This window comes from Hydra vulgaris, chromosome 14 (assembly GCF_038396675.1).
Source record: "Hydra vulgaris chromosome 14, alternate assembly HydraT2T_AEP".
Lineage (NCBI taxonomy): Eukaryota > Metazoa > Cnidaria > Hydrozoa > Anthoathecata > Hydridae > Hydra > Hydra vulgaris.
The window spans coordinates 21,190,507-21,206,373 of NC_088933.1; the positions used below are offsets into that span (position 1 = coordinate 21,190,507).

The 15,867-nt window shown below is 29.0% G+C and overlaps 1 protein-coding gene across 1 annotated transcript in view; it reads left to right on the forward strand.

Annotated features, from left to right (window-relative positions):
- Nucleotides 1-11,546, forward strand: part of LOC100198812 (probable ATP-dependent RNA helicase DDX20) — a 41,389-nt gene extending 29,843 nt beyond the window's left edge. Inside the window, exon 11 of the mRNA XM_065818367.1 lies at nucleotides 9,708-11,546. Coding sequence (XP_065674439.1) covers nucleotides 9,708-11,329 — 1,622 coding nt within the window. The 3' untranslated portion in view covers nucleotides 11,330-11,546. The remainder of the gene's footprint in view (nucleotides 1-9,707) is intronic.
- The last annotated feature ends 4,321 nt before the right edge of the window (nucleotides 11,547-15,867 follow it).

The window sequence follows — 15,867 nt, forward strand, 5'->3', positions numbered from 1 at the left end:
AAGGTGAACAAAGAACACTTGGAATGATTAGATCATCGGCTAATAATTACAAAAAAGCTTGAAGAAATAAAATTAAAAAATCAAAGTTATCTGCTGTACCCTATCATAACTGTGTAGACCAACCAATAATCGATCTACCAGATGAAACAAAGGTTATAAAAGTTCTTGCTCTGATGGAGTTACACCTTTTCAATGGAAACACCAACAGACTTTTTAATTGTGTTGACTCATATAAAAAATCTAAAGAATTTTGTTTTAAAGCAGAAAAGTGGAATGAAAAACTGGGCTTTAAAAGACTAAGACTTCATGGTGGTGAATTTAAGGGAAGACAATGTTCAAAACTTCTTGATTATATAGATATTTGAACAATTTGATCAAGTCTTTTTGACTAGATAATGATGAACAAACAAGTAATTATAAATAATTATACTAGATAATGATAAACATCTTTCTTTCATACTACGGGCAATTAAATGATTGAGAGAAGTTAATGTTAGTTGTTTAGCAAAGACTTTAGAAACTGACTACGAAATATAAATAAAAGATCAAGAAGCCTACTGTAAACTTGGGTTAAGAGTATCACCTAAAGTACACGCTTTAGTAAAACATACAGTAGAATTTTTAAAACGATATCAAGTGATTATCCAATTAAAGGTCTAGGCTATTGCAGCAAACAAGCCTCTGAATCTGTTCATCATAATTTTAGTCAGTACTGTGAATTCGGTTACAAGGTATCCAAATGTCACAAAAATTATTTGAAAAGTTTTCTTAAGGCTATTGTTACATACAACTCTTGTCATACTTTCTTTTCTAAAAGTCTTACTGATTAAATATATTGTATAAATATAATTTATTGTGAAAAGTTAGTCTGTAAAATATGAAACAGTTATTAACTTGTTATGTTAAATATCACTAAAAACCTCAACAAAAAACTAAAATCTTCTATTTATGTGTCCGAATGATTGGACCCAATCATATTAAAACTTTAAGAACACGCCTCTAACGTAATGCCCTTAAAACATTTTTGAATTAAAATTAATTGGGGAATAATAAACTATAAATAATAACAACTTTTTAATGAGAAGAGATTTTTGTATGAAGTTTTAAATCTGTTGATTAATTTTAACCTAGTATAAGATATTATGAAAAAAAAAATTTTTTTTAATTGAAACCATACATGGGACACAAGGACCCAAGTTTTAGATCTAATATTATTTCCAGGCTCCGATCTCTGCAATTTTTTCTGAAACATTCTTATTTTGCATTAGTATGATTATTACAAAATTTTATGAAAGTACCATTTCTGGAAGTTATTTATCTTAAACGCTAAAAATTCTGGAGCTTGTTTAACCCCCTTTTTTTTAGATGTTGACATAATATTTTCAAAATCTAGGTCATAACAGAAGAAGGTGCAGTGGTTTCAAAAATGTAATTCATATCTGTTAAATTTTTTTTTTCTTAAGAATTATTTCCACTAGGGTGTGCTATAAAAGATTACTTATTTTTGTTTCCTTTTATAGGTTTTATAGGTATATATTTTATAGGTTTAGAAACACTAGAGTAGTTTAATTTGCTAAATTTTCTATCATTTCTGAAATCAATAAATTTTCAAATTTGATGTAACGGGGTGAATAGAAACAATTTTCAACTTTGGTTTAAAATTTTGCATATTTGTAGTTGTTTTAGGTACACCATTTTTTCCCCAAATACAGGTCTCTGTTAGGCCTATTTTTTTATGGTATTTCCATTTTTTTATCTTATTTCATTTTAATGAAAACAAATAAAAACATGGTGTTTCTATTCACCCCGCAGATGGGGGTGAATAGAAACAGTACTTCAATTTCATGTGTTTTTCTATTGAAACAAATTTAGGGAGAATTGAAACAGACAAATATGGATTTTTGGTCAATAAATGAATACAAATAAATTTATTTCTCAACATAATGATTTATTTGAGTACATAAACAAAAGAAGTTACATAAAATGTGCCCTACGGTAAGAAAACAAATTGGAATAGTCCTCTTCATCTTCTGATGATATCTCCACACGCTTTCAGCTTTTCTTTGGCTAAACCTGTTTAGTACCTGAGGTACCTGGGTTTTGGCCAGTAGAACGTGAAGTTTGGGGAATCTCATCATCCATGACGAAGTCCTCAACACCAATACTTTTGCCAGGTTTCACATTTACTTTGGTCCTTTTTTGCCTTATCTTAGGAGTCTGATCATGACGCAGACTCTGAAGGAGCTCTTGGAAACTCCTGTCAACAGCTTCAGTGTTCTTTTGAATGTTTTCTGGATTCTGATTTTCCTCATCATCAATGATTTTTGGAAGCATAGACAGCACTTTGTTCCTGTTTAGAGGCGCTATACCGCACTTCTTAAAACCGCTGATCACATTTTCTTCCTTCAATGAATCACACAACTTTTTCAATAACGCGGGAAATTTGTCCTTAGGAACAGTTGCTTCTGCTCTTCCTGGGCCCTTTTTCCACTCTTCGAGAATCTGCCGCCATGTTGATTTCAATGGGCAAAAAAAGGCTACGTCTAAAGGTTGTGTGAGATGGGTGGAGTTAGCTGGGAGAAAAATAAAACTGATATCATTGTTTTTACACAACTTCACAGATTCCATTGATAAGTGGGAAGACAAATTGTCCCCAATCAGAATTTTTCGACCCATTATGTTTTTCAGGTACGGAAGAGCAACTGTCAGTACCCAATCTTCAAAGCAAAAGGAATCGAACCAGCCAGACTTTGTTCGATTGTACCTGGCGTTTTTTGACCCACCTTCTGTCCAGCTTTGGTACAAGTGCATAGCCTTATACCCAACGTAAGGTGGTAAAATAGTGCCATCAGCAGCGGCTGCAAACATCACAGACATAGGTGACTTTGATGAGTTTATGACTCTTTCTGGATATTTTGTCCCTCTACGTATAATGACCTTTCGCTTACCAGGGTCATCACTTAGATTCGTCTCCTCATAGTTTACGATATTAGATAAAGGCACATCCTTTAATTCATTTGTCAGTTCATCAAAATAGTTGTTAATTGTTTCTGGTGTTACACCTGCCCTCAAGCGTTTAATATTCTGACACATTCTCACGGCCAGTTGTTCCTTATGACGTTTTATAAATGATTCCACAAAGTCACAGCCGGGGAGGTTATCTTTAAACCTCTTAACTTCTTTCCGTCTCCGGTCTAAAAAGTCTTTTACAAGGAGTCGTAGAGTTGTAGTGTCAATGGGATAACCCCATTCGCCACATATCTTGAGCCTATCAACAAACAACTGTTCTTCTTCAAGAGAAAATGCTGTCTGACCACCATGTTTCTTTAAATTTGGACCTCTTTTCAAGTGTCGATAAAGAACACTATAATGCAAACCATGTTTTTCAGCAGACTTTTGAAGGCTTAATCCATTCTGTATGTCAGAAATTGCTTTTTCGATTGTTTTTGGATCGTGCCACCTCCAACCACGTGTTTTTACTTCCTTGGCATTTTATAGGGTTCTGAAATAAAACAGCTGTGTCAGTTAAGTATATAAGTATATAACACATAATATGTATTTTATATTGTATAAGTGTGATTTAGTATTAAATTTTTTTTGTGGGGTGAATAGAAACACTAAAAAATAGTGTTTCTATTGACCCCACGAATTCTAAAAATCTAATGTAATCAATATGAATGATTTCCGAAATATTATTGTTAAAGTTAAAGCTTAAAGTAAGCCTTAATCTTTTATATGGATAGTTAATCTATGTTTTGAATAACTATTTACTTCTATGAACAGTACACATTTTGACTTACCTGGAAAGTTCAAAGTAGATGAAAAAACAGCATGAATTACGTGCAACATTCAAGAAGGCAAACAAATAGGAACCAGTGCTGCCACCCAAACAAACCATTATTTCCCTTTTAGCCTAAAGTGTACCAACTTAAAAAAAAAAATAGTTGCCACTATTTGACCATAGTTATGTAGGAAATAAATTACTATATATATAAAAATGAATTTTTGTTTCTATTCACCCCACTGTTTCTATTCACCCCATTTTACGGTATATTAATTATTATATTGTTTTAATATTTTTAACCGTTAGCAGCCTAAAGACAATGATTTAGATAATCTAGGACTCTTTAGATACTTAGGATTCTTTAGAAACCTAGGATTAGAAAATATTTTTAGAACTTAGGTTCTAGTTGCAGAAGATGTGTAATAAAAATTTCTTGTCAAATATTTTACTCCTAATGTTACAATGCTTGTAATATTTTCAGAACTATCATATTCAGTAGCATTTTAAATGCGTTTTTAGTGTAACCACTATCCCAAATAACTCTTTTGATATATAATGTTCAGTACTATCAGTTAATAAAATTATTATACATTAACTGAACATATTCAATAAATTTATTTGAGTTTACATTTTTCTTACTTTCGCCTTTTCTGCTCTTATATTCTGATCTAATTTTATTTTCTTTCAACCTAAACAAAATAAACAGTACAAAAAAGAATTTGTTTAAGATTTATAATAAAAACAAATTTTAATTTTTTTTTGTTTTGTTTTAGGATCTCTCATTTTTTCCTGTTTTTTTAAGTGTTTTGGCATTTCTGTATTGCCCTATATATGAGCTCCTTGACTAAGATTCCATAACAAAATTATATTGTAAACAATTTTTAGTTTTTGAAAGTAGTTTTTGAAAATATTGCATTAGTGGTTAAACTAAAAACATTATTTGGGTTAGCAGTTACACTAAAAATAATGGGTAAAGTTTGGAAGTATTTTACGTTTTTTCAAAATGAAATAGCTAATATCTCTATATAAACTATATGATTTTAAATCTATATAAATTGCTGTTAATTAATGTAAAAGTCACATTTTCTACAATTAGTATTTGTTTTCTAATAATTCAAAACTTTTAATTATCGTTATTTTTCTAATAATTCAAAACTTTTAGTTAACATTAATTACTTGTAAATTTTTAATATTATTAGTTGTTAATCATAAGGATTTAATGTTTGGTTACTTTTTGTTTTTTAATGTACTGTTATTAATAATGGTTTGATGTTTGGTAAATCTTTTTTATTAAACATAGTGTCACAATAAAGGTTTAATTTTTAATATTATTAGTAAGGGTTATTATTTTTTGCTTTTTAATATATTGTTAAATAAAGTTTTATTTAAATAAATTTAATAATAGTAAATTAATAAAGGCTTGGGTAATATTAATAAATATTTTATGCTTGTTATTAATTGTTACTTATCAGTATTAGTTGCATTTTGTTATTTCTTCATAATAAGAACTTAATCATTAGTGTTAATACAAGTTGTAATTGTATTATATAAGTCAATGCTGAGAGTGATGATCTTGCATTTTGTAGTATTGAATACTAAAGTTAACATTATTAGTATTAATTCGATAATACATGATGCCAATTATAAAAAGAATGTATATATAGAATGTATAATCTTGTTTACACCAATAAGAAAAAAAGCTCATCTGAATTTATTATGAACAAAGTATAGGCAAAGATTTTAGAGGTTTAGTTAATATTTTTAACAATAACAGCTGATTATTAATAATCAGCTGTTGATTGATTATCAATGGTTTTGAATAATTTGCATAATTTGCATAAATTTCTTTTCTTGTTGCTCTTGTTGTAGTTTAAGCTAAAAACTATGTTTTTAGCTTAAAAGTTGGTAATGATAAAATTGAACACTTTTAGCAATAAATATGCCCAGTTGAATTGAATAGGTTTATAATTTTTTTGATACTTTGCTTAATTAATAGTTGATACTTTGCTTATATTGCAGTAGTGGTAGAGCGCTCGCTTCATAAGTGAGAGGTTCCCACTACATCCCTGGTTGTACCGCCCTCAATTTGTTTTTCCGCACATTGGTCTTGTTCCTCAAGGTTTGTGTTTTGGAGTTATAGAGTTAAGAGAGGGTTATCACCACAATTAAGTAGCCTCCTCATCTGATGAGGCCTTCTCGGCCTTAGGGAGGTGTATAAACATAAAAAAAAAAAATTTCAATCTTTTAATTCTGATAAAAGCGAAACTGTATCAATATAAATTGTTAGCCATTTGTATTTTTTTTTTTTTTTGCTTTTTTTTTTTTTTTTGCTTTGTTACTCCAGAATAAACTAGAATATATCCTCTGAAAACTCTTGAGCATGCAACAAGTTTTCCTGGCATCAAATGTAATAGTGTTTTCTGGATAATATTAAACTTATCATGTATCCAATACTTCCAACAAAACTCATGTGTTGATGTGTTTTTTTTGGAATCTTCTATTTTGGTATTTATTTATCTATTTTATTACTGTCGTTTCTATTTAGCATAACTATCTACTTCCTCAGCATCAATCGCAGCTTTAAGTTTGACTCCTGAATCTGGAACAAGTGGTCTGGATATAGTTCTTGAGCATCTTCTTCCACTCCTTGATGGCAGTCTTCAGGGGGTTGACACTGTTGTGGGGACAATTAAATGCCCTTGACTCTACATATGCCCAGATTGAGTTATGTCATAACTCTTTTGATCAATGTTTTGCCACATTCTCCTGAAGCCACCTCTGGGTCTTTTGAAATATGTGGTGATCCATCTTGCTGAAACATCACATTGTTGTCTGGAGAGTAGTGGGCACTGATCCAGGGCTTGACATGGTTTTTAATGATTCGATATAATGGTGTCGACTTTCTGACTAGATTTGATGAAACCCAGAGATATATTGAAACTATTAGAAAAAACCAGGCTAAGTATCATAACTGAAGCCAAACATTAGGTTTTGAATGTATACTTTGCATGCTCTTGGACTGCTTGGACTGGTTGATGACTAATGAAATGATTGGTTTTGCTGTTTGACACAGAATCAACAGTAAACAATTTCTCATCTGAGAAGAGAATGGTCTTTGGTCTCTTTTTCAGGAAACTCAGAAATTTTTTTGATCTTTTGAATCTTTTTTCTTTGACATCTGGGTAAGTAAGGTGTTTGTTAATCTTGGTTCTTGACTTTGCCCTAAGATTCTTTCTGACTGCATTTTTGATGGTGTGCTTACTCACTGAAAGCTCTTGAGCCATTTTCCTCTTTGACCTTACTGGTTTCTTAGAAATTCAGCCGTTGTCAGCACTGACCTATTTAAACCACTCCCAAGTTTTCACTTAACGTGAACAATCATTTGAAAACATTTAATCATAGTGTAGAAAGTACTTAGAAGCTTGTTTAGCATCTTAGAAATGTCATTGGACACGGTACCATTCATGGCAAGGTCAACGGTTGGTTTACTACTCATTTTCACTTTTTTGGCTGTTTTTTTGGTTAATTTTTATTTTCAAAGTTTTATGTATTCGCAATAACAAAATATGTGCCTAAAAATACCAATAAAACATTGATTTTGAAATTACAAACTTATTTACTTTTTAGAATAGCACAGAAAATCAGTTTCATGTTACAATTTAAAAAATTTTTTATTAAAAAACTTAAATCTAAAAAGAGAGTAACTTACTATTACTGTATAATATAATCATGCAGATAGGGCATGATTTCAGTTTGCTAAAGATCCTGAAATATCTAAGACATAAAAAAAAGTATAAATATTGAGATGGATTTGTGAGAAACATTTTTCCAAAAGAAAAAACATTAAACCTCCAGGTACAAGAAAGAGATTAATTGATGGAACAAGACAAAAGTGTTATAAATTTTTAGCATCTTTACTTTTTTTTCTTTACTACTTTAGCCTGTTTTATTTAAACCTCTAAACCGTAAACTCTAAACAGTCTGCCTTCCTGGTCTTATTTTATATTTCCTGGTCTTATTTTATATTACATTAATGACTTTCTTTGAATAATGTTAAGTTTCTAAGAGTTTAATTTTTCAAGTTTGATAACCTGATAGCCAATACGAATCGTTCTTTTTCTTCTTTTTTTTTATGTTTTTTCTGATGTAACATTATTTGAAATCTTCTGCTTATCAAGATCTAGTCAAGTGAAAACTGCATTCAAGTAACATCTTATTTGCTTACATCTCCATTCAAGTGACATCTTATTTGCAAATGAATCATGGACATATAGCTTCAAGTGAACCATGAACTCTACAAACTTATTTATTTTCTTAATGTAGGATATTTTGAGTTTTATCTTGACCATCCATTTTAAATTTTATTATAGCAACTTTTGCTATTTACTATTTAGGCTACTTTGTTTAAAAAAATATTAGTAACATTTTTGCCTCTTTTAAAATTATTGGAGATATGGAAAATTGTCAGCCTGTAAAAATTGAATTAAAAAAGTTTATTCAAAAATGTGTTAAAAGTAATTTTAAAAAATGAATTAAATTTCAATTTAAAAAAATGAATTTTAGATTAATTTAGTTTTTACACTTTTCCTCACTAACACTGACCCAACCTGCAACGTCACTCCTTTTATTACACTGAAATTCTTGGCAGCTACTTTACAGGGCGATTACCTGGTGCTAGGATTAACTTTAGTTGCTGTTAGCATATTTGCCACTGATCAATAATCGACAATGCAGTATTTACTTTGGGTCTCAAAAGAAGTAAAATTTTATAAAAATTTCAAAAATAGTAAAAAAAATTAAGGGAAACACAAATTTAAAAAGTTTCTTTACAAAAACTATGAAAATATGTACTTTTTTATTTTTAGTTAAAAAATGGTAGTTTTTAAGCCATAAAATTTAAAATAGTAATCTTTATACAAAATGATCATTATTTTTAGAATTTTTATAAAATTTCACTTCCTTTGAGACCCAACATGATATGCTTTTGAAGAACTTTTTTTTTCAAAATATTAGGGACCCGTCTCATGTTTAAGGGTCTTGAGCAACCCCTAAAAATTTTTTTTATTTAAAAATTTTTTAAATTTAGTATTAATTTATTACATAGAACACATTTAGGGGGTGTCAGCAGACAATTTTAAAAAAAGTTGTTTTTTGAACACCCTAATGAATATATATACCTGATATATATCAGGTGTATATATATATATATTATATATATCATTTATATATATATATATATATTTATATATATGTGTGTATATATATATATATATATATATATATACACATATATATATATATACATCAGGTATATGTATATAATTTAGTGTATAGATGAAGTGTGTGTATATATATATATATATATATATATATATATATATATATATATATATATATATATATATATATATATATATATATATATATATATATATATATAAATTATGTTAGTGTATTCTACAAATATATATATGTATGTATATATATATATAAATATATATGTATGTATATATATATACCTGATATATACATTAGGTGTATATATATGTATATATACATATATATACACCTATATATTAAAAACCGTTATAATTTTTTTAATTTTTTAATATACTTGATAACGAGGGTGTCAATATTCCTTCGAAATGTCATAAAAATAAATATATTTTTAACAAATAGAAACTAATCCATAAAAAGAGGTTTTATTTTGAAATATTTATATAAATAAAATATATTAAAGATGTCAACAATTAAAGTATATATATATATATATATATATATATATATATATATATATATATATATATATATATATATATATATATATATATATATATATATATATATATATATATATATATATATATATATATATATATATATATATATATATATATATATATATATATATATATATATATAGATGATTTAAGTCAATTATCTGACACAAGTAGAAAAATTGTGACTGAAAAAACTATAAAAGACATGTCAGATGAACTCCTATTCAATAAAACGAACTTATACACTGATAGATCAAATCAAAAAGAAAATCTTTTTGCAATGTCAATTAAAAAGGATCGTAGTATTACTCTTAATGCGGCGATGAGTGAAAAATCTGTTACTCAAAACGTTCTAAGTTTAAAAGAAGTCAATGTAGCGTCTGAAATATCTGAAACAAATAGCATTAAAGAAAAGAATTCAGCTTTTGAAAATTCTTGTGAATCTGATGAACTTTCGGAAGCAACAAAAACTCTTTCAATACACGAAAAAATACCTATTAAAAACTATAAAAACTGTTTGGTTTTGGCCCAATCAAAATCTGATAGCATTGATAAAAATGTTTTGAAAATGATAGAAGAAACTGATTCATTAATTCTAAATCAAGCAGATTCAGTAAATAAGGAGTCCGGGAGGTTTACTAATGATCCAAGTGATGCATCAAACGATAACTTGTCGGTTCTAAGTAGTTCAACAATTGCTGAAAAATTTCCAAGTTTTGTTACAGATAAATCAGTTTCGACTAATCTAGTAAATAATATAGAATCTGTTTCAGGCTGTGAAACAAGCGATAAAGAATTGGCTTCAAATATTGCAACTTGTGACAAAAATATAACTCTGAGTATTGTAAGTAATGATAAAGAATCGTCTCCAAAAATGGTAACTAGCGATAATAAATTGGGTAAAATGTTATCAATTGATGATAAAGATAAAAAAAATTTGTTTTCAGATAAACTCCCTAAATATTTGTCATTGTTTTCTAATCGACCAACAAAAAATAATTTAGATAACAAAGAAAACAATTTCCCTAAAATTGATTCCGGAGAAAATCCAAAGAACAAAAATCTAGCATTAAATACAGTATTTACTAAATCAATTCCAGATCAAGTTAAAAAAGTACCTCAAACAATTTCCAAATTTAACCCTATGGCAACTTGTTTAAACTTGATGGATTTTTCGACTTTTACTGTTAACAATCAAATGACTGAAAATCGAATTAAAATGAACCAATTACCAAACGATAAATGTAATTATGTTTTAGAGTTACCAAATAACGATTGCAATAGTAATTGTGTTGATAAAAATGACAATGAATCAGATTGTTTCGAATATACAGCTTGCTCTAAGGGAGCTTCAGCACACTTAGATGTTGACCATAAGTTGTCGAGTTCTGATTTTAGTCAGTCTGACCATAGTGACCTTGATGATCATCATGATTGTGATCATTTTTCTGAAAGTTTATCCGAAGACGAAAGTAAAATATCTGAAGAATTTTTAGACTATACTGACCGTGGTGAGACACCAGATGATAGATCACTTATTAGAGACTCTCCGAATCATCTTGATTTTTCATCTAATATTTCTGTGTATGAATATTCCAGTGGTGTACAACATTTCAATCATATTACTGCTCTTCAAAAGTCTTCTTCGACTAAAACTTGGAATCAGCTACGATTTGTTGAATGTTTTGGTCAAGCTTATTTAAAACACATATCAGAAATTATACAATACCAAACAAAATACCAAAAATTATATAAACAAGAATAAATTTGTTTTCAAACAAAATAATTTTTTGTTTTGCTTCATTATTTGTTTTTTCTTATTTTTTGTTTCTTTTTTCAATCCTATTATTTTCCTATCGTTCTTAATGGATAAATGAAGAATTTAATACTATATTATCTTTATGAAATTTACGATTGTATAATAATTGTATGATTGTAAATTTTGTTCTTGAGTCTTTTATATTATATTTTTCTAATTATTATGTTTCTGGAGACTTTATAATCAAAATCTTTGTTTTAGGAGGCGTAAGATAAGAGGCGTATAGTTGCTTTTTTAAAAGGTGTATAGTTGCTTTTTTAAGAGGCGTATAGTTCCTTTTTTAGGAGGCGTATAGTTCCTTTTTTAAGAGGCGTACAGTTGTTTATTTAATAAAAATACGGGTAGGGTGGGACATTATGGGTCTATGAGGTAATCTGAATATAATATTTATCAATTTTTCTTAAGAGCGGCTTTAAGTAATTATATACAGTTATAACAGAAGTTATTTATAAATTTTCTGAAAACAAAAACAACTTCAAGCGAAAAAATTTACGAAAATTATAAATATTTGAGAAAACTCATAGAATTTTAAAAAAAAGTTATTACTCGTAATTTCTTAACAGATTTAAAAATAATACGAAGCGCATTTGGGAAATAATGAAGGAAATTACAGGAAAACAAAAATCATGCATTAGTTTTTTGCCACAAATGATTAAAACTGATAACACTATTATATTTGAACCAAACGTTATACTATATAAATTTAATAAATTTTTTACTGAAATAGGTCCTAAACTATCAAATAAGATCCCTAACATCAGAGCTTTATTAAGTGACTCCTTATTACCCTTGAATCAGTGCATATGCTCTGATGATGAGTTATCCTCTAAGTTTTTAATTGAAGAATTTAAAAAAGCGTTCAAATCTATTTTTAAAAATATGTAGATCAGATGAAGTAAATGGAAACGTGTTATAGATTGATTCGAGCAATTAAAAGATTTTCTTTTCGAATTTTCAGGTGTCTCAATTAAACAAAGGAATTTTCAGGTGTCTCAATTAAACAAGGGAATTTTCAGGTGTCTCGATTAAACAAAGGAATTTTCAGGTGTCTCGATTAAACAAAGGAATTTTCAGGTGTCTCAATTAAACAAAGGAATTTTCAGGTGTCTCAATTAAACAAAGGAATTTTCAAGTGTCTCAATTAAACAAGGAATTTTTCCAGAGCAATTAAAAATTGCTAAAGTTACTCCTATTTATAAAGTAGGTGACCAATCCGAACTAACTGATAATCTCTGTGCTTGCTATATTTTCAGAAATTCTAAAAAGAGTTATGTGCAACAGAATATGTAATATATTCTGTTATATATAATAAACCTGGAATATATTACATTGAACACAAGAATATATTACATTTTCTGTTGGATTATGTGCAACAGAATATGTAATATATTATGAAGAATACCTTTATGAAAATAACCTACTATGTTTTAATTAATTTGGTTTTAAAAAGGATAATTCAATAGCTAATAGACTTAGCGCAAGACCGTTTGTCTGCGCTAAGCCTATTAGCTAATAAAGCAGAATAAGTATCTTAATTAAATTCAAATGATGTTATAGACCAATTTGCATCCCTAAAGGTTAGTTCTTATAAACACTTTTTGACATACTACACTTGCATACTGTAACGTAATGGTTTCTATGATTTCTAATAAAATTGCGTTCTAGAACAAGGCTTTCACGTACAATTTTTTTATCAAGGAGGGGGGGGGGGGCAGAGAAGTAATTTAGGGGCCTGTAGGACAATTTTGCGGAAAGGGGCATTTTTTTGTAGGGGTATACCGGATTGGAAATTTTAAATTTCGGCCGGAACCGGATTTGTTAAAAAAATTCTTTTTAAAGAAGAGCTTTTTTAACAATTGTTAAAAAATGACCAACTATTTTTATTTATATAGTGAGAATGCGTAACCAATGGTTAATATAAAAAAATACAAACAAAAAGATTTAAAGAAAAAAATTTGTATTAAATTAACTGTCAAGACTTTTTTACAAACATGTACTACGGTTTCGTCAAAAAAAGAAAAATTGTTTAAGGAATCCTTTACAGAAAATCCTTTACTGTACAGTAAACTGTGTACTAAATTTTTAGTATACCGTATACTAGCGATCCCTAACAAACACGCATCACAAAAAAATATTCTTAAAAAAGTTACGCTAGAAAGACACCATCCATTCGCAAAAAACAAAACTCATGCTTTTTTGTTTTTTTTAAACGCAAAAAACAAACTTATGCGTTTAAAATTACTCTAAAACAATATTTATAAAAAAAATCAATTGGCGTTTTAAAATATAAATGCATGTATTTTTATCTTGTACTTTAAATTATCATTTATTTATAGCTTGTATTTTCAAGTTTAGGTGGAAATGAACTTGCAGTTTTATTTCCATCCATTTTTAAATGTTGAGTTATTAAATAACTTAAATGATAGTATGTTTATCTTCAATATTATTGCCGAACTTAATCCTTTTAGTGTTAGTAGTGTTAGTGCACATTTGAGTGTGTTTGACATTGAACCCTTGGCAGCCATTGCAACCGAGGTAGTGGCGAGAAAGAATCGCAACACTTTGTTTTATAAGAAAACGTGAACGAAAGTGTATGCAAATATATAACGTACGTAAGCTTCAAATTATGTAATGTTAAAACATACTGAAACATTTATTAAGTTTTACAGTTTAATTTTTACTTGAAAATTGCATTACGTCAAGCTCTTATAACATTTGTTTCCATTAAAAAAATCATTATACAGTTTTAAAAATTTTTAACAAACAACGTGGCCGAGTGGATAACGCGCCGAGCTTCTGAACCCTGGTTCGAGTCCTACCACTAAGGCTGTCAACGGGTACTCGGGCAACAGGGTACCCGTCCGTTGGTTACTGCCCGGGCAGCATTATCAAATGACGGGTAACCGTTGTCCATGCATAAAAACAAAAAGTTTCAATTTACAAACTATTAGTTCTAATTTTTTTTTTAAGTTTTCAATCATTAATTGAAATAAAACAATTTAATAATATGAAATTGATATGTAAACTAAGATCTTGAAGAAATAATTCTGATTTCTAAATCACCGTTAGAATTTCTGAAAAATTGAACAAAAACGTTCGGAAAGTTATTTGAGTTTCTGATTCAGAAACTCACCTTTTATTTTTAACTTTATATACAATGTTTTCTTTTACGTAAATCAGAACTCCTCCAACTTGTTTATTAGTATGTCTCTAAGACAAAATTTTAAGAAAACCTAGAAGATGGAAAGTAGTATTATCTCGAAGATCTTTCAAAGAAACCCAAGTTTCATTTAAGCAATTTATATATAAAATGTTTTCAGTTTCTTATTAAGAAGGTATACAGTTTATCGAAAAAAAATTTGTAAAGAGAAAGTTTTTTTAAGTGCGCGTAGTAAGTTTATTGTAAATAAATAAAATGTGATAATAAAATTTCATCAATTTGTAACCAATTAATTTGTAAAAGCTTGCTGTTATTCTTTCTTCTTTATGCTTTACTTTTAAAAACATATTAATTAAGTTTTAAAAACATTTTAAAACACTGATTTTATAGAAAAAAGAAATGGGTAAAGTATCAAAAGTGATGCACACCCAATAAGTTTAGTTGAAGATGATGGATTCCTTAGCTTGTTTAAATATATAGATCCAGACTATATTGTTAAAACTCGTTCGACTACCACAAAACTGATAAAGAAAAGATACAACGAGACGCTCAAGTCACTGAAACTGAAATTAGGTAAGGTACAGTTTGTAGCTTTTACAACGGACATGTGGACTAGTAATCAAAACATTGCATACATGTGTGTATCTGCGCATTAGGTTAACACGGAATGGGAGCTGGAACTTGCAATCTTGCATGCACGTGAATTTCCTGAACGACCTACTGGAGAAAACATCAGTATTTATTTTCTGGTTGGATGCAGGATGACGAGTGGCTGACGAGTGCCGAATTCCTGTTCAGAAAATCGCTACTAAAGTCCATGATAACGACTCAAATATAAACCGAGAAATAAACTTTCTTGATGAATGGCCGAATCAGCGCTGTTTTGCTCACACGCTACAGTTAGCCATTGGAGCTGGTCTGAAACTTCCAGCAATTGTGAATATGATTTGGGCTGCAAGGCAATAGGCGGCACGCTTCAAGCAAAGTACGTTAGCAATGCAGGAATTGCGTAACAAACAAGCAGCACTGAGATCTAAGGATGATGAAAAAAGATTGAAAGTCATTATAGACTGCTCTACTTGATGGAATTCCACGTTGGACATATTAGAGCGATTAGTAAAGCTACTTTGGGTGATTGGAGCCGTGCTGTCTGACCGAAATTTTACAACAAAAAGAATTGCATCAACTCTACAAATGACGGATGAAAACTGGTTGCTTGCGCAAGCCATTATACCCATTCTGAAACCATAAGGCATGTAACATCTATGTCATCTGGTCAGAAATACCCTTCGTTGTCATTAGTTAATCCAATGTTGTCTATTGC